The sequence below is a fragment of the Apostichopus japonicus genome, chromosome 2 (genome assembly GCF_037975245.1).
Source record: "Apostichopus japonicus isolate 1M-3 chromosome 2, ASM3797524v1, whole genome shotgun sequence".
NCBI classification, from domain to species: Eukaryota; Metazoa; Echinodermata; class Holothuroidea; order Aspidochirotida; family Stichopodidae; genus Apostichopus; species Apostichopus japonicus.
In genome coordinates this window covers 5,531,578-5,550,766 of record NC_092562.1, presented here as the reverse complement: position 1 = coordinate 5,550,766, position 19,189 = coordinate 5,531,578, and the positions used below count along the sequence as shown (strand labels likewise).

Here is a 19,189-nt window from a genome sequence, read left to right as displayed (position 1 = left end):
GCCACAGACAAGAATACAAAAGAACATTCTCTTATCCATATATCTCTTCTTTTATTTTCTGTTTGTAAATACAAAGGTTTATTACACTTCACTTTGACATTAAAAGGTACAACTGGTATTAGTAAACACCAGATCACCAAGATAAGTCAATGTTGAGGAATATAAGATATCAGATCACTTATATAACTCCGTGATAATATTCACTTCCTGTGACAGCATCTGGCTTCTGTGAGAATATTATCCAGCTTCTGTGGGATCATATAAAATCTTCATCTTTACTCTTGTCAATGCTGAAAAATAATCTTGGCGGTCTGACTATAATTTTGATGTGTTAAGGAGACCAAACGTGCTGATCATGGCACAATCTATCTGGGGATGCTGCCATTTAGCGATGTTGGCCTTTCGTTGGCTTGTTGGTAACATTTGACATGGATTTGTCAATCAAAGTCACTCCCAGACGGGTGGAAAGAATACCTTGATTTCCTAGCACAGCACAGTTTGATGAGTAAACTGAAAGCATCACTTCAACTTGTTGTTTAACCCACAGCAAGATATACATTTCAAAACACATAGTTTGCTAGCCTCGAAAGCTTTGTTTCTTTCACTATGACATGTTGGGTTTCAAGGCCATGCACATTTAATAACAGTCCATTAAATTGAAGTTGGTCTGTGAAGTTTTCTGTCCTTTTATTCGGTGGCGATACTAAAGATTGATTCAGCAGGATATTGGATATATCTGTCGCATTCCTTAGTTGCAGTCACAGGATGGATTTCAAGCTGGATCAAAACCATGTGAATGATTGTGATCCAAAAGAAAACTTAAGTAATTCCCTCAAAAGCTGGATATATGTGCCAGACCAACATCCTCCATTTGTCATTTCACACATTATAGTCTAATGTCAGTAGGTGGGTGGGCGAATAAATTTTCCCCAACCCTCTATGGTCCACTGTTTGTAGAAGGCGCCCCACCCGCCAAATGCTAGACAGGAGCCAGTGCCCACTGCGTAACTCTTTGCTAAGAAAGAGGAGAAAAGTGTAAAAATGTATGGTAAAAGACCTGTTCTGGTAAAAGACCTGTTCTGATTGCCACAAAAATATTAAGCATCTGTTGTGAATCTGTAATCAACTGTAATTCATCTGTAATCAACAATATAATGATAATAATCAGCAGTTATTTTTACGACGCTTAAAGGACAACAAATGTGAGAGAAACCTGCAAGGGCTTATGGATTACAACTCACACGTCAGGTGACTTCCAATTCAACAGTTTAACTCAATTTGGAATCTATTTAATAAGAAAGTCATTAGATGTGAAAACCGTAAATTGCTCTTGGATGAAAAACCTGACTTACTTATTTTGACCCGGCCAGGAATTGAACCCTGATCCTCCTGATTGCTAAGAGTCATTGCTTCAAATGCCACCGCCTTAATCCAATCAACCACAGCACTGGTTACAAATCAACAATATATTTAAGATCATCCTACTTGTCACCTTCCCTTCTATTGAAAATTAAGGGGAACTTCTGAGGATTTAAACATCTGTTTGAGATTAATGCAACAAAGTTGAACAAACCAAGGACTAGTGCTGATAGTCATAATTGATTAATCGCCAGTAGTCGCGATTAAACTAGTTTGATTAATCGCGCTCAAAACCTAAGTTGCAATTACTCGACTACATTCTAGCACCACACATAATCTGCTTTTGAAAAATAGCCGAACCTTTCAATAACAGCAGTAAGCAGTTTGACTGAGTTTGCTTGTCAATAATATGCTAGTTCTGCAGTGCAACATTCACTCCTAGCAATGATTGATCATTGTGCATAGTCACAAATTTTTAAGTTATTAATCTTTTAAGATTGCCAAAGTATTTGTCATTTCTTCAAACATGTTTACAATAATTTCATTACTTGCCTGGTTCACATTTATCGGATGTCTGATAGAGTGTGTCGATTGCAGGTTACAGTAGTTTACTAATTTCAATGTGCAAAACATGTGCCTGCTATAACGCTAGGGTAGAGCATAGAATGTTGAATGTCCTTCTACAGAAAACTCCTGCATACTAATCATCACATCGCTACAAGGTGTTACATCTAGGATTACATGTTTGACTTTATTAGTGCTAGTACTATGAAGAATTTTAAGAAATGTATATTGAAAGCTGTTCACAGTTTTTTGTTTGGTAGATGTTTAGACAAGATTTAGACACCACACGTTAAGACACAAAAGAACATATAAAGACAGTGCACCATGGAGAAAGATTTGTTTTGACTGTATTTCTGCAATGTAAAAATGACAGTGAGGACCGAGTAATCGCGCGGAGAGCTTTGCGATTTATCGACTACTAAAAAATGAGTCGACTAGCAACACTACCATGGACATTTGTCTTTCAGCTACTAGGTTTAAACTGTGGCAGACATTTTGCTGCCAACAAAACAAATATACTGTTAAACAACTTCAACAACATTAAAATGTTCATTTCTGAACATGAATAGGTAAAGGCCAAGTTGTAGAACTTACTCCTGGCACCCAGCATGACACCAGCAGAACATCCACCTACAAAATAGTTCAAAGGGTCATCCTTCCCACGCATTGAAGCAGTGACGTTTGTCGTCACTCCAAACACAGCGCCCAGTAAAGCTGATGAGGAATAAAACAAAAAAGACTGCTTGGTAAGTATGACTGCACACAGTACTATGGCTGAGAATTTACTTCTACCCAATTTTATGATTCTAGTCACAGAAGGGTCGATTGTACCACCAATATTATAACGAATTGGAGGAGACAATTGAAGGATGTAAACCCTAACATGTCAAACAAAATGCATATATTGATTTACTGGCCTGCATCATTACACACCATGACATACTGTACTCTACAGAAGTGTTATGTGGACCCATAGTATCATCTACATTTATAGAATACCTCCATGTGACATACAACGATATATACTGCCTGGCCTGATATCATTTCACACCATGACATACTGTACTCTACAGAAGTGTTATGTGGACCCATAGTAACATCTACATTTATAGAATACCTCCATGTGACATACAACGATATATACTGCCTGGCCTGATATCATTTCACACCATGACATACTGTACTCTACAGAAGTGTTATGTGGACCCATAGTAACATCTACATTTATAGAATACCTCCATGTGACATACAACTATATATACTGCCTGGCCTGATATCATTTCACACCATGACATACTGTACTCTACAGAAGTGTTATGCAGACCCATAGTAACATCTACATTTATAGAATACCTCCATGTGACAAGGACTGGGTATTCCTACAATTCTTTGAATATTTCGAGCCAAGTACTGTATGCTATAAGATCAACATTGAATTTCCCGGTGTACAATACTTAAGAACGGTTTTCTATGGGGCTGTTGCATAGAGTAACTTTGTATAATGGACAAAGACTGGTAAAGTCTGCATTATTATGATGCTCAATGTGTATTTTTGCAGATTGAGATCATGTATTGCCACTGTGAAGTCGTTAAACCAGTAAATGGAAAAAAGGTCCAAATTGACTATGAATGTTATGATGGAATCAAGGTATATACTGTCAGTCCTTGTTTGGGGGAAAAATTAATATTGTGTTGTATAATGTAACGGCATATTCTACAGGATATGGTCAAATTGCTACACTTATGCTAAGATGCAAAATAGCAAAGCAAACAATTATAGCCCGAATCTTGGCCTTTGTTATATGACAGTATTTCAAGCTTACCGAAAGTTCCAGTTATGTTAGCAGCTCTGAGTGCACCGTCTGCAAAATTCTTTGGGAAGTACAGTGAAAGATGAGCAACACTGGCGGCACCACCTACAGATATGTCAAAGAATAAAGTACAAAGTTATGAAGTATTTGTGTCATGCCAACAGAAGGGTTAGTAGACCTAGTAGCATGGTGGACTCATAATTGACGCAATTAAGGATTTGATTCACAATGTCTATAAACGAAAAATCCAAATCACTCAACTACATTTTTCATATGCGTAGTTCCTCAGAAATGTAATGATATAAATATAATTATTGTTCTTGTTCTTACACAATGATAAGCTAACTGAAGTGCATGCCTAAGTATACATCCAGTGACTTTGGATGCTGTTGCGATGCTCTGAGCCTCTAATCTCAGACAGGTCAGGTCCCAGAAAGTAGTGGTATTATATTGAGGTAAATTTGGTTTTGTAGGGATCCCTAAAATCAGACTTGAGTCTGATTCCAAAATGCAAAAAAAAATGTGCAAAACTCGGGGGAGGGTGTTAAAGCAGCATTTTGCGTTTGGTCGCCGTTTTCTACTTTTTTGACATGCCCATCGAGTTTTTTACATTTATCAATCACAAAACAGCAAACTAAAATATTAGCCAAGTTTTCCCTGCCAACAACGTTAATTGGCGAGTAATTAAGGATATTTGCAGATAATGAGAAAAGTGTCCACGACAAATTCCACATGTAAAATTAATCGCATACAGTTCCCCCAAACCCACTAGTTTGAATTCAACCAATCAGAGATACAGGTTTAGTTATGAGCCGTTGCTAAATATAGATTAAAGACTTTGAGTTGGTACAACCAGGGATGGAGTTGTTATGGAACTCCCTTGTACAACTGCCATATAGACTGTACACATATGAAGCACGGTGTTGTATTACGTACTGGTCAATGACGTTCGTAGTGTTTAAATATTCATATTATGGGCGAGGTTTATTGGGATCCCAACGGAAACTATCTTGGAGATAAACAAAGTTGAAAGTTGCAAATTTTTCGACTTTTATGCCACCATTTGAAGTAAGATTTAAATAGTTACGCTAGTTATATATGTCGATAATGTCGTTATGGCATAGTGGAGTCAGTGAGGTTGAGAAAAATCAGAGAAAAGGACGCAAAATGCTGCTTTCAGAGCTTAAAGGGTGTAAAGACTCGTGCACAAAGAAAACGTTTCATGCCTGTAATCTGACCTAGTTTCGAATGAGGTGTAACAGAAGTGTTAGACACCACCATCGATCCCAGAAAATACACATACAGCTTGCTACTGTTGGTAATTAGGCACTAGTGTACAGTCAGTACATACAGCTACGGTCAATACCCACAACACAGTGTACATAGCAGCGATGGACATCTCAGGTCTAGATAAACAATAACAAGGTATCACGTTTCATTACTGTCTGCATTTTGTAGCGACAAGAAGAAACTGCACTTGCAAGCAACAGAAAGTTAACTTTTTCAGAGCGCGGCACACGGTTTGGGGCGAGTCTTCCATACCTTTAAAGGGTGTGAAGACTCGCGCAAAAAGGTATGTCTTATGCCGGTAATTTGACCTAGTTTAGAATGAGGTGTAACAGAAGTGTTAAACACCACCATCGATCCCAGAATATACACACACAGCTTGCTACCGTCGGTAATTAGACACTAGTGTACAGCCAGTACATACAGCTGCGGTCAATACCCACAGCACAGTATACAAACGATACAGCGATGGACATCTCAGGTCCAGCTAAAGATAACAAATTAAGGTATCACGTTTCATTACTGTCTGCATTTTGTAGCAACACAAACAAAACATCACTTGCAAGCAACAGAAAGTTTACTTTTTCAGTTGGCCGCACACGGTTTGGGGCAAGTCTTCAATGCCAATTAAAGAAAAACCAAATTTGATCAGCATATACCGGAAATGGATTCAAACTCATGAAATATGTAACTGCTTGACTGCAAAAAAGTTTAGGTTGCCTGCTGTATCGTTGCTAGTAACATTTGAAGGTGCATCAATTACAAAGGTGGGTCAATTATGAAGCCTTTACTATACTTAGTAGCAGGCCTATATATCTGGAAGTAATGTTGGCACTAACTACAAAGAAATGACACTTTACATGCAAATTTACCTCCTGATGACATTTGCCTGGCTATCTATATAGGCTTTATAAAATATGCTTGTAAGTTTTGTATGGCCAGAGAGTCAATAGGCTAGCTTGTGAATATAACTGACAACAGCTACAGTATATACTGAAAAGTTCCATAGCTTAGCCTAAGTTAGGCCTAGCCTAATCCCCTAGGGCTAGGACTAACTTAGGCATGTACGGAAGACACAGGAGCAACATATGTATTACAGGGTCATTCATCATGGCCTCACCCAATTGCAATAATCACTGGATAGGCGACGGCGTAGGCTAAAGTCCTACTCCCCTTCGCAAGGCTACAGTATGGCAGTATGAAGTGCAAAGTCTAAGCTAGGCTACAATTCTGTGCGTACAGATCAACGTTAGGATAGTTTACCTAATACCGTCGCTGCTTCAGCCATTTGAAAACTTGAATATGCAGTGTTATTTCCATCTAGGTTATCGTATCTAATGAGACGTTCTTCTGGTGGTCTTCGCATCGTCAGCACTCCATCTTGTTCATTCATCTTGAGAGACTTATTTAGTCAAGTTTAAAAGGCTTTCTTCCACTGCCAGGGACGAGATCTGCTTCGTTTCTGGGCTAACGACACTCCTAATAATGTAAACTACTCTAGCGCCATCTTTTTTTATTACGGTTTATGTTGACATGTTTGCGTTTCTACGTATTGAATTATTAGGGATTGTAAGGAATTGCATGAGAATGAAAATGGAAAATGATTAAGACAGATTATTAGTTATATGAAAAACTAATTTATATTCTATGTACGCCTCAGAATTAACATTTGAAGTATATTTTTTTGTTAAAAATTATCGGCCACCAAATCTACAACGCAGGATAGGGCTTCAATGACTCCAAGGCAGTACTCTCCATAATTAAATCCAGTCCCCTACCTTAATCGTTGGGGCCGGTGGGGGGGGGGGGATCTCGTCTGTACAGTGGCTTTGTAAGTTGAGTTGGATATCTTCTTCGGACGCAACAATCTCCGCAGGGTACGCTGGATGATTTTTCCTATGGTGCCGTCCGAAAGAAGGGGCTGGGGTGGGGGGTGGTGGCGGAGGATTACCTTGCAAGTTCTCAGCGAAAGATCTCGTTGATGACCCCGAATTTGCGACAAAAATAAATAAATAGACAGTACTGGTTCCACTGATACACTAGTGCATATGCTTGACCACGCCCTCGAAAACAAGTGGCTAAACTACGCCAATTTTTGCTCGTTATGATCTATATATATACAATTTGTACTACACCTGTTGAGAACGTTAACTATGCAACCAATAGAGAAACCAGTAAAACCAGGAGAGGGAGAGGGCATGGCCTTGTCACACAATAAAAGGCAACTATTTAGGAAGAGTAGAGGAAGGGAGAGATAGGGTGGAGTGGAAGAACCAGTCATCTTTAACGTCTTTAACTTCCCTGCACGATAAGGATTGCAGACTTTAAGTCAACTTTCTAACTTTTATTAGTATTTTATATATAATAATGTACGCTACGGTGGTGGAGTTGGACTTTTGATGGTAAGATTGACGTTCAAGGACTTCTGTCATTTTTATCGTAGAGAAATGAATAAAACGCAGTTAAGAATAGAAATACTCCTTTAACGTGATTCCTAAGGCTGAATTAAACCCTTAAAGTTGCATCAAAGTTGTATCTTTTTTATTTAACAATGCCAATGATTCGTATTTCTGTTATCTTGATGATGTAAGTTGAATAAACCCTAAATACTGCCATAAAGGAGCCAAGCAATGTATTCCGTTATATACCATGATCTCACTTGAATATTTACAATTCCCCCCCCCCCCCACCCTGGCAATGGATTTCATGAGATACCGTCATTTAATCACAACTTACTGGTATTGGTTGAGTTGTCGATTTTAAATCCGACTTCATAGCGTCAAAAAGCTTTGTAATAGTTTACTCCATTATGCCACGAATTAGGCGAGACTTTGTGCAGAATGATGAGTTAGTTGGTGTGCTTTTGGTTAAACATAAGGTCTTTTCAGTATGCGCAGCGGCATGCATTTATTAGAATATAGCAAACCGTTTTCATATCTTTCCATCCTTGAAACATAACGACTTGCTATACGCAAGAGAGGTTAGCCGCACCCTTGCACCCACAATAAAAATCAATCAATTAAATAAACACATTAACAAACGAATAAACAAAACTATAAACGAACAACAGAAAGTGACTGTGAAACTATACACAAAAAGTTTGCTCTTTAAAAAGCAATATAAATGAAAACATAGTGGGGAGATATTTTTAAGTGCCAAAATATGTATTTACATATAAAGAATTAATAACGGTGAGGTATTGTGCATAATCATATAAATGTACGTTCCACACATGAAGTAATATTGCACACATTTTATTCGACCGGGACCTAACATCGACATGAAATACATTTAATGTTCGTTATTTACATATTGAAGTTCATTTATTCTAAAATCTCACTCTTGATAATTACAACATTTACACAAACATTAATGAATACTTTCTCAGCTAAAAAGTTTAGTCAATACTCTGTACATTTTAAATGAAAGTTAAATGCAATTAAAGAAACTGAAATGCAATATAGTTACGGTGATAATTAAAACTTATAATAACATTTGTTTTGATTTTGTAATAAAGTTAAAATAATATAAATAAAAAAGTTCCAATTTGTTGATATACTATGGAATAAAACCTTCCTCGACAAACATTCCAATCATTTTGTTTTTTGTATTAAGAGTCTTCATTAGCTTTGGTTTATCCTTCATTTTTACATATAAAATCTAAACCTTTAACCCTTAACAACAGTACGTTTCGAAATCCCATGTTTTGGATGTTTTCAAAAAGAATATATACTGCCGCTAAGAGTGGCATTTGAATTTCAAAGGTTGCATTTAAGAGATAATGTAGACAAATCATGCACTTAATAACAAAGTGGAACAAATACCAACACACAAAGAAATTAACTTAATAGTTTTAGGGATTTTGGATCACCAAATGAATCTGAGATATATGTCGCACAATACGACACCTAATAATTAATTATTAATTCATTAATTGACAGCTGCAATATTGTCAGAATGTCGTCGTTGCGATTAATCAATTAATTAGACACTTTCTTTGTTGACATGTTTTTACTCAGATATCACTAATTATCTATTAACTAATCAATGATTCCGTTCTCTATATCAGATCGTGTCTCGTAATTATTTTGAGTCGAACTGTTTGTTACCTTAGAATCTACCACGTGACAACCTAACCCTGTCCGAGATTATCTTGAAGGCGTATCATTCCGTTGATTAAATATTTGAATGAGACTCGAAGTGTCTACAAATGTAAGATGATGTGGATTATGTTATCCCTGCAGGTGGGTTTATTAGTTTGCCAAAGGTATTCATAACAGTTCAAATCATTTCTTGGAGACATCGAATACAGCTGCAGGAATAACAGGATTTTTTTTTTGTCAGCTTCCTGATATTTCGGTAAGATAACCCTAAAGGATTTGATAAAATATTGACTGATTCTTAAATTTCAGGGATGCGAGTGCAATCGGGGAAGAAAAATAATGACACATATTTTTTTGCAGTATCTTTTGTGAGCTCACCACATTTTCGTGGGACAAGTGTGGCATATTGTACGGATTAATTGTTACACTATTTACGCTTGTCTGTGCCGAATGGTAAATTAATTGTACGGATTAATTGTTACACTACTTACGTTTGTCTGTGCCGAATGGTATTTTATGCAAATTTTTGCCAAAAAAACCCCAAAACAACAGAAGAGTTTGCTGAAGTAATCATGATGGAACATTGTTAGGGTCATTTCCATACAAAGATTAAAATCACAAAATAGAGAACGAAATTCCTGTTGAGTGCTATTCAGATAGACCTAGATAAATTGAAATTAACAAAATCCCCCTCAGTTAATTACAGGCAGAGCAATAAAGGAAGAAAGAGGGAAGGAGTGGGTGGGTGGATGGATGGGTCAATGGGTGGGTCGATGGGTAGGTGGGTGGGTGGATGTATGGGTGTTACATTTATCTCTAGCAGTTCAAATGTTCTGCTGAATAATGTGTCTACGTATATAGTTTGCAAATACGATACATAGCTGAGTGCAGGGAAAGTGCACGTGCCAAACCCCACCCACTCCCCCTCCCCCACTTCTTTCCCCTCTCATTGCGTGGCAATATCATGCTGGAGGAAGAATGGAGACTGCAAAGCCAAAAAAATGTTTGTTTTTCAAGGCTCATTCTGATTATTTCACTATTTAGTCAATTGATACGATTTCTGCATTGACCATCCTTTTAAGAGAGGGTAGAAGTGGTGAAGGGGTGGGTGGGCGGTGGGGGATTACTTTTAGGTATGACACACCCCTCTCTACCAATAAGTTTGTTGATTTTGGTTGTGTCATTCTCAACTTTTGTCAAAAAGACCAGGACCCTGAAAAAGTTATCTGACAAGAAGAAATTCGGCATAATTTTGTAAATGAAGCAAAACAGAACCAAATGATTTGGAACTCGAAATTATTTCTGTAAGAAGGAACCGAGTGATTGTTAACACAGTACAGGACTCTTAGTTGGATTATGTGTAGGCTATATTATATGGATTGTTCAGAGTGACACAAAATTCAAAATCAGATGTATAAAGTAAGGATAAACGTATTTTAAATAAACGCTGTAACAAACATACACAATGATACTAGTAAATTCAACATTAATATTCATTTTGCTCAACTCCCCACCCCCCCCCCCAATTGACTCCAGGCCCCGTGGACCGTCTTCTGATCTCAATCCCAGCCTGGCCACAAGACATATAATTAAAAACATTTTCACAGTACGATTGAAATTTAACATACGGCCACATTTTCTATTCTTTTCGATGAAGCCTATATTTATCGGAAGGCTGCGTTTCAATGTCATTTCTCAACTTCGGCGTTTCCACGAAAGCGGGACATTGATCTTTGAGATGCAGTAGACAATAAAAAAACACACATAATCTTAATTATCAGTATATTAAAGACAATGAAATATCATTATCTAAACTTACGGCCTATCGACATGTGATTAAGTTCAATTGTATAATGTTCCCACTTTATACTTGAACAAATTCCATCCCGACAGTACACATTGATAATTGTAGAATCAACTGGATAACAGAGAGAACACCAGTGTGACAATGTAGACAGCCCCAACCCCCCCCCCCCCCCTCCGCCGTTGAATATTTTATCTAGAAATATTCTAAAAATATACTATAAAACTCCGCGTGAAATCTCTACACTATAGTGTTGAACCTCCCCCGTGCATACAATATATAGTTACACGGGTTTACTGCCAATCACAATCATTGTTCTTAAAGTGGCCATGACACGAAAATGTCAACATCCTGTCTTTTTGGGATCCATCTAAGCATGCTCTCTAGAACATATATCAACCATTTTGCCAGTTAAAAATTTGATTTTTCCCTTCGAAAATTGAGATTTAATTTACCCTCTTCGGGCTTATACAAGTAACACTCTTCTCAACAACTTTGATGAGGCGCAAATTGCAATATCAGAACCAAGGGTTATTACAATAATAATCCTTTCAGGTCACTAATCTCGCTCTAATGCCAAAATGACATCACATCCAAATATCGCAAACTTCAGGGACATACATCTATACAAGGTTATATATTTTCTTCGGTTGTGTGTATCATGTTGGTAGGAAATCCTGCACTATAGCACAGAATATCCCCGGACGTTTTACACTATTCTAGTTAAGAACATCCCCCTGCCGCCCCCCCCCCCCCGTCCCCCATTAATAGAACGCTCAGGGGCACACTCCTTACTGTCACAACGGAAACCGCAACAACTATATTATATTATTTTGTATAAATTGATTTCTGGATGATCATATATTATTATTCAACCGTACAGGAATAGACGGAGATGTTTTATTTCGATTTCAAGTGTGGGAACTTGGTCATGTTATAATACTTAACTTAATAGTAAAAAAAAAATATGATCATTTTCTTGTATCCAGTACACATTCTCAACGGAGTAAGTAACCTGGGGACAGTCGGGGACGTAACGGGTAAAACAACGAATGTCATCTGGCAACATTAAACTGTAAACCTGAAAGATTTCTGTACCATGCTCTAGAAATTTGATTGTAGGAATCAACCAAAACGTGACAAACCTAACGAGAGATTCACGAAAGAAATATTCAATTTCCTCGCAAACGTAAGTTTTTCTCCATTTCATTATTGATCTTTCCAATGGTAGGATAAAGTGGCTTCCAACAGGGAATGCATCATTAAAACAAATCTTCGTTTTTTTTACTATTCGAAAGAAACATTCGAGCTACAGTTTGTCTCGTGAGAATCTAAAAGGGGCTAATTTTGATGACGGTGAAAAAAATATGGGATTGAGAAAGTTATAAATATTTTTGTTACTGCTTCATAGGATCTAGACAAAAATTGTTTTCATGAGAGACAAGTTCAATTAAAGTGTTGGGACACTTTTGTACCCCCCCCCATTCCCACTCCCACCCCCTCTTATGATGAATAAGGTTTGAAGTATTCACTGGTTGACTGATAAATTGAAAAACAAATTACCCTAGTTATTCGGTCCACGGGTATGCCATTGCAGGTAAAGGGCGCTAATATTAGTAGCTATAGTTGCCATGCCAACGGAAATACTGTCACCACAAAGGAAGACAACATTCTACGTCACTTTATATTTTTCGGAAGAAAATAAATATGAAATTTAGCTCAAAAGCTGTTGTAGTTGTAATTAATCAACTTAACATCGTAACATGTTGTATTGGGTATATCACCTGATGCTTTTAATTGGGTACAATTTTTACTAAATGTTTAGGGTTCAATCTGTGGATGTTGGAAATTCAATTTCTCCAAAAAAAAAAAAAAAAAACAAGTTGTGCTTGATGTTTCGCAATGGTCAGTTAATGGACCTAAATGATGTTCTATGTACACTATAGACCCACTGGTGACATCATCATCAGTCTAATATTATTATGACGACTACTGACACAAATATAACACAATTAATGTACTTTCTTGCACCCACAATAATGTTGTCCCCGTGTCTGAGAGTAACTTATTGAAGGAGGGCTGGGGTAGGGGTAGGGGTACAGAGTGGGTGGGGGAGGGGGAGGTGTACAGAGCCATTGAGGGCAGTACCGTCGAATAGTCTATTCTTGCAGCTATTACTGATGATTTCTCATGCGTTTGATAATATTAATCATATTTATTATTAAAAATATTTATCATAGCCGAATTGATCACTCCAGAATTTCTTTCATTAATGTTCTTTACAGGATCTATATAAATCATGTGGTAAATAAATTCGGTATCAGAAAGACATAAATGTAAGGCTATACGAAGCTCTTTTATAAGTAATATTTATGTAACTACACAGTTGATACCACATGGCGTCTTTCTTCAGGCTGAAAAAAAACTCTCTCACTTGAGCAGTCAGTGACTGGCGTGACCAGAGATTGCTAGTAACGATCAGGGTTGCAGAGGAGGGCATATTAGGGACAAGTTCTGTGTAGGAGAAATACTCCAAAATTTCCCTTTGTACCCATTTTTCTGCAGGGTCAATATATGACATTTTGAGAGTACATTGAATTCGAAGAGGCAGTGTTATTTTGACATTTAGTAAAATATTAAGAGCAGGTATGAAATGCTTTCTATAGCAGACACATCACACGTAATCTTCTTTGGCCTCGTTCGCTCCCCGTAAACTCTTCCATCGTGGCATGCTGCTACCTAAGCGACTCAGCCGAGTTGAAGACAGTGACGGTCTGTTCTGGAACCGTGCTGTATCTGTGCCTCCACAACACTGACGTAACACCTGCTTTGTGCTTTCACGGAAATTTTTCGACAAGAGAGCATAGACAAAGGGGTTAAAACAACTATTTGCGAATGCTAGTAAATGGGTGGAAGATGAGAGCATGGTGATGGTACGAGTGCTTGGTGTAATGATGGCGAATTTGAGAAGGAAATTAACGGTAAGTAATGGTGCCCATGAGATCACAAAGAGCAGAACGATGATCACCAACATGAGAACAATTCTCTGCAATGTAGGTAGAGAAGTAAAAAGAAATATCAGTACAAATCAGTGACAAATAATATTGGATATTTATAGGTTAGCTTCATATATATATTTTTTTTTAATTTGTGACGAATAGGATCTCCAATACTTTAACCGAAAGATGTACATATAAACCAGACCCACACTTCAAAACTATCGGTCACGACCAAAAACAGGCTTTTACGGATGTGAATGGAGAGGGGAAGGGGGGTGGGAGAGGAGGCATTGGGGGCGGTGTTATTTAAAAAAAATAGAAATTAATAACGATGTGCACACGTGAATCAAATTAATTTCAAAAACAAAACTTTCTGTCATTTTTTAAACAAACCCTAATTTTATCAGCATCCTCATCCTTTGGGTCCTTCGTTCCTCCTATTCTAAACCGCAACCTCTTAGCTTTGTTCTTGTTACCATTCTCATCTCTGACAATGCTCCTTGCGGGGGAGGCGTCCGGCGTATATGTAGAAGTCGACGAGATTTCCTCGTTCTGTTGGACTTGTAACCTGGTAGCCCCGTTCTCATACGTCGCTGCTATTCTTCCCGCCGAACTTTGCTTTCGCCCAGCGGTAGCTTTTTTATTCTTGTAAAGAGCCCGGATGACGGATACGTAGGCCAACGTCATCATAATAACAGGTATGATGAGAAGAAAGAGCATGTTGCAAGTAACATATAGTCTGTTTTCAAGGCCTTGAGGATCCCAAATCACCTTACATATCCCAATGTCACCGAACGGAATAACACCCTGTAAGTATAAAGAAAGCAAAGACAGGCTAATTGGAGAGATCGCAAGATGAAAACAGGGTCGAAAGTAATCTTGAAAATATAGCCACTGTGACGTTAAAGGGTGTGAAGACTCGCACAGAGAGAAACGGCTCATGCCGGTAATCTGACCTAGTTTCGAATGAGGTGTAACAGAAGTGTTAGACACCACCATCGATCCCAGAAAATACACACACAGCTTGCTACCGTCGGTAATTATAGACACTAGTGTACAGTCAATTCATACCGCTACGGTCAATACCCACAACACAGTGTACATAGCAGCGATGGACATCTCAGGTCTAGATAAACTATAACAAGGTATCACGTTTCATTACTGTCTGCATTTTGTAACGACAAGAAGAAAACTTCACTTGCATGCAGGGAAAGTTAACTTTTTTTCAGGTCGCGGCACGCGGTTGGGGCGAGTCTTCAATAACTTTAATTAAGGGCATATTCAGATGGCTGAAAAATTTGTTGAAAATTCTGCATAACTAGATGGAAGGTATCACGTGATATCATGTTTTATCAAAAACTATGGGATGATATCTTTTTAAATGTTATGAAATGTAAACTGCAGAACCAATGATTTCATATACACTATATAGGTATAATAGAATGCCTTTATTATATCTTACTAACGTAAATATCAATTATCAACAGAGGAAGCTAGTAACCATACAATGTAATTAGTTAAAGCTTCGACTTCGGAGTAAAATTACTATTACGTTGTCTGCAAATGTAAGTATAGTAACAGTTTTAACCGCTAATTGGCTGTCGAATTACGTCACTAGAACAGCCGGCATTGCAGACAACAGACGATCTCTTGTAAGCAACTGGTCGCGGTGTAAACCCGATATACATGCCACCAGATGCCACCATGATCTGCCACCTGATGCCAACAGATCAAGTCACTAGAACAATGGATTCAGTACTCCTTTATAAACGTTATGAAATTAACCACTCTTGTCGAAGAAGAAGAAAAACATTATTACGTATAAAGTAAATGTATGCCTGAAAGTATATCTGCCTCGGTAGGTCGAGCCTAGGCATTATGTTGGATGGCGTTCCGTGAAAACTGTGTTTAACGTTCGGCTACTATTTCCACTTCGTATGATTTAATATTCACATGTAATTGCATACCATCATTGCTCCTAACCATCGACTTTATTTAACGTTTGGTGACTTTGGTCGCAAGCAGCAAACTTTGTATCCCACAAAATGTTTTACTGTTTATTTCATTCTCAGTTAACGGTAAAGTTGATTTACATTCAGAGCTAAATAGATAGATAACAACAGGCCAAATAGTTGTAAAGGGATTATAAATTACGCTCCTTTTTATTATTTAAAAGAAGAGAGAACTTTGTGTGGTGAAAAATTCCAAGGGCGTTTGAACTTCCGTCAAGACATCGTTTGTTCGAAAATCGTTTGTTCGAAAATCTGATCAACAGAGTGAAAAATGTAGCTGTTACAAGGAACTTTTTTACTTTAAATTTACACAAAAGTTTGGTCTATTGCGTTTGGTAAATGTCTCCAATGACGTAAACTACATGAAGTACATAACCGATGAATATACATGAATTCCGACACCTGCTTCGGCCCATAATTTCTACTTTTTACTTTCTTATCGGGCCAGACCATATACCATAAACAAGTTGTAGAATTCGTTATACTTATCACGACGGGTGTGGGTGTTTGTTTTTGTGTTTTTGAAATGCAAATGTAGTCTAATAGGCTATTATTAGGGTCTAACAAGTGGCCAAACAAAATGACATGCCGGAAACGAAGTCTTTTTTTTTCTTTTAACTTTTCCTAAGCCGTTGCTAATATTGTGTATAGTTCCTTAATTATGGAGTCCCACGTATATACCTCGTGAAGTAGAAATAGGAATTCCAAGGAGAGAACTTGAAGAAAGAAAACTGGGTTAAATCTCGTTAAGAAATTAGAACACGTACAAAGCGATAATACAAGCCGAATCATGTCACAAAACTTGGTCTTTTGTGGAAGTGTAGCATACACTTTGCTTATTCGAGATGAGGTCAAGCTATACCTTACACATCAAGTGCGTAAGAGGGAGAGTGACGGCTCTGAGTACGTGGTTGCAATTATTACGGTACACTTACTTAATCGAATTTGTAAAGCGATTTGAATAATGACCAATTGCTCAGAGATATACGCTACATGATTAACTGAAATTTAATGTAATTTCCAAAATCATGGAAAGTCTGTTTGATCGGCCTTTGTCATTCACGTTAGTTTATAAGCAAAAAAACAAAAAACAAGAAACTAAACATAGTAGCGTGATATTTTATGTTATTGAATATGTATGTCTTTCATGAATATGTATATATCTAATGACCATGTATGTTTCATGAATGTGTATGTTTGAATATACGTAGCACACATGTAAACAGCTGTCGTATTGTAGGTTTTGCATTGTCTATTTCGTAACACAGACATATATATATATATACATATATAGATATATAGATATATATCTATAAGTTTTTCATGTTTAGGCGAATGACGTCATACATAAACATGCACTGGCAAATAATTCAGTCGAAGGCAAAAATATTGACGTTTTCAAACTTCCAAAGTGCCGCTGAGTGACCACTTACAAACAACCCGATAAAGCCGCCAAGATTAAGAGCTAAAATGTTACCGGGTATCATTATCTGAGCATTGCTTGCGTGGGTTAATTCAAATGTAATTATGTGTTGCTCTCTCTTATGCCTCTGCCCCATAAACGTAATTAGTGTCCACAGGCTATGTAAATTATCGCATATTATAGCACCTTAATTAGAACATACGGTAGAAGAAAAATAGTTTCTCCTCATTACAAGCCATGCTCGAAAGATGGAATAACATGCCTGCTGTTTATATTATACATGTATGTAACCTTGTTGAGGGAGCTGCCTGTTTACAGAGGCAGCTCTCTTCTCGTCTATGTAGATTGTATTGGTCGAACACACCATTTGACTGATATAAATACCTGTTTCATCATGGGTAAGTATTTAATCATGTACCTTTAAGGTCGCCAAACCAGTTTTGAATGTCGCAACAACAATAAAAAGAGTAGGTTAACGATATTTTTGAAAAGAAATGTTGAAAATCTTGCACACACATTACTTCATTTTGGCAGGGGACACAGAATATATATATATATATATATATATATATATATATATATATATTATATTATATGATATAGTATATATATACATATATATATATATATATATATATATATATATATATATATATATATACATATATATATCTTTATATATTTATTTATATATATATATATATATAATATATATATATATATATATATATATATACATATATATATATATATATATATATATATATATATATTTATAAACACTTGAGCAAATTAGGCTCACTACATTTCATAAATGTGTAAAATATTAGAAAGTTTCGATATAAGCAACAAAAGAAGTTTGCATAAATCGCGTTCATGAATAATAACATTATAATATAGACAACCTCGTATTATATTTTTAAATAAATTATTCAGAAGCGTCCTATATCTCGTTGAAAATTACAATGTGCTCTAACTGTTAGTAACAGAGCAAAAAATCTGTAATTTTGTTAATAAATTTTAGGACGTCGTAAACGGAGGCGATTAGTTTTAGAGTTGGTACACAAGAATAAATTGCGACCCTTTTCAGCATTCTATTTAAAATTTCTATTTTTGTCTAAATTTTGTTCATATTGCAATGTACTTATCTTAAAAGTTAAAGTTCAACATTTTGACACTGACCCATGTATCAATACGCCGTAGTTTAATTGATAACTACAGTTTAGAGTGTTTATGGATATCCGCACTGCACGTGCCATTTTGAGATAGCTCATGAACCATTAACGGCATTTGTCGCATTTCAGCGGTCCCACTTGTCAACGGCTGTAAGTACTTTTCTCTCGATTTGAGGATTCCGCAATCTATCCAAAGACCTGTCCTAAGCTGTCAGTTTCTCTGGTAACTTAATTAGCCATCGTTTGATCAAAACCTTCAAAGCTGATGAATTATTAACATATATGTTGACATGTTCTTCGTGATTGATGACCCTGTTCTATTCTTATTTTTTCAGTCTATCTCTCGAAGTTTTAAAGGAAATAATTGAACGGAGATTGTTCGGGAGGAAGGCATGCTAGCCATTTGATTAATTTATGACGAGTTGAGCATATCTAGAACCTGACACATAATGACACAGTGGTTGGAATGTATATTTATAAAACTTTCAGTTTTAACTGGATTTTCGTCGCTCCTCCTTTATAACCTGTAGTCATTCTACTTTACGCACGTTCTCATCTATACTAACCTGCTGGATTTATAAAGTTTCGGTATTACGCCCCTTAATCCCACATCCTACATTTGGGGAATCTACAGTCCATATATCGGGATTCC

At 36.9% G+C, this 19,189-nt stretch overlaps 2 protein-coding genes across 6 annotated transcripts in view; both read right to left on the bottom strand.

The window, feature by feature from the left end:
* Positions 1–26: 26 nt before the first annotated feature.
* On the bottom strand, positions 27–6,521 carry LOC139975647 (NADH dehydrogenase [ubiquinone] 1 alpha subcomplex subunit 11-like). Its single transcript, XM_071983736.1, has 4 exons — positions 6,285–6,521; positions 3,747–3,839; positions 2,518–2,637; positions 27–1,015 (listed from the first exon to the last, which is right to left on the bottom strand). The coding sequence occupies exons 1-4, from the start codon at positions 6,412–6,414 to the stop codon at positions 900–902; spliced, it is 459 nt and encodes a 152-aa protein (XP_071839837.1). The 5' UTR covers positions 6,415–6,521; the 3' UTR covers positions 27–899.
* A 1,645-nt stretch (positions 6,522–8,166) lies between these two features.
* The window catches only part of LOC139975765 (galanin receptor 2a-like), a 195,724-nt gene continuing 184,701 nt past the window's right edge, over positions 8,167–19,189 (bottom strand). For all 5 annotated transcript variants that reach the window (XM_071983937.1, XM_071983961.1, XM_071983943.1 and 2 more), the window contains 2 exons: positions 14,321–14,734; positions 8,167–13,974 (listed from right to left, as the gene is read on the bottom strand). In XM_071983937.1, coding sequence (XP_071840038.1) covers positions 13,603–13,974; positions 14,321–14,734 — 786 coding nt within the window. In that variant the 3' untranslated portion in view covers positions 8,167–13,602. The remainder of the gene's footprint in view (positions 13,975–14,320; positions 14,735–19,189) is intronic.

Bases quoted from the DNA above. Each gene is read 5' to 3' on its own strand.
- LOC139975647 (XM_071983736.1), bottom strand. From the start codon at position 6,414: ATGAATGAACAAGATGGAGTGCTGACGATGCGAAGACCACCAGAAGAA. The intron at 3,840-6,284 runs GTAAACTATCCT...ACATATCTGTAG, and splicing joins TGAAGCAGCGACGGTATTAG to GTGGTGCCGCCAGTGTTGCT. The intron at 1,016-2,517 runs GTAAGTTCTACA...CCTCTTTCTTAG, and splicing joins TGTCATGCTGGGTGCCAGGA to CAAAGAGTTACGCAGTGGGC.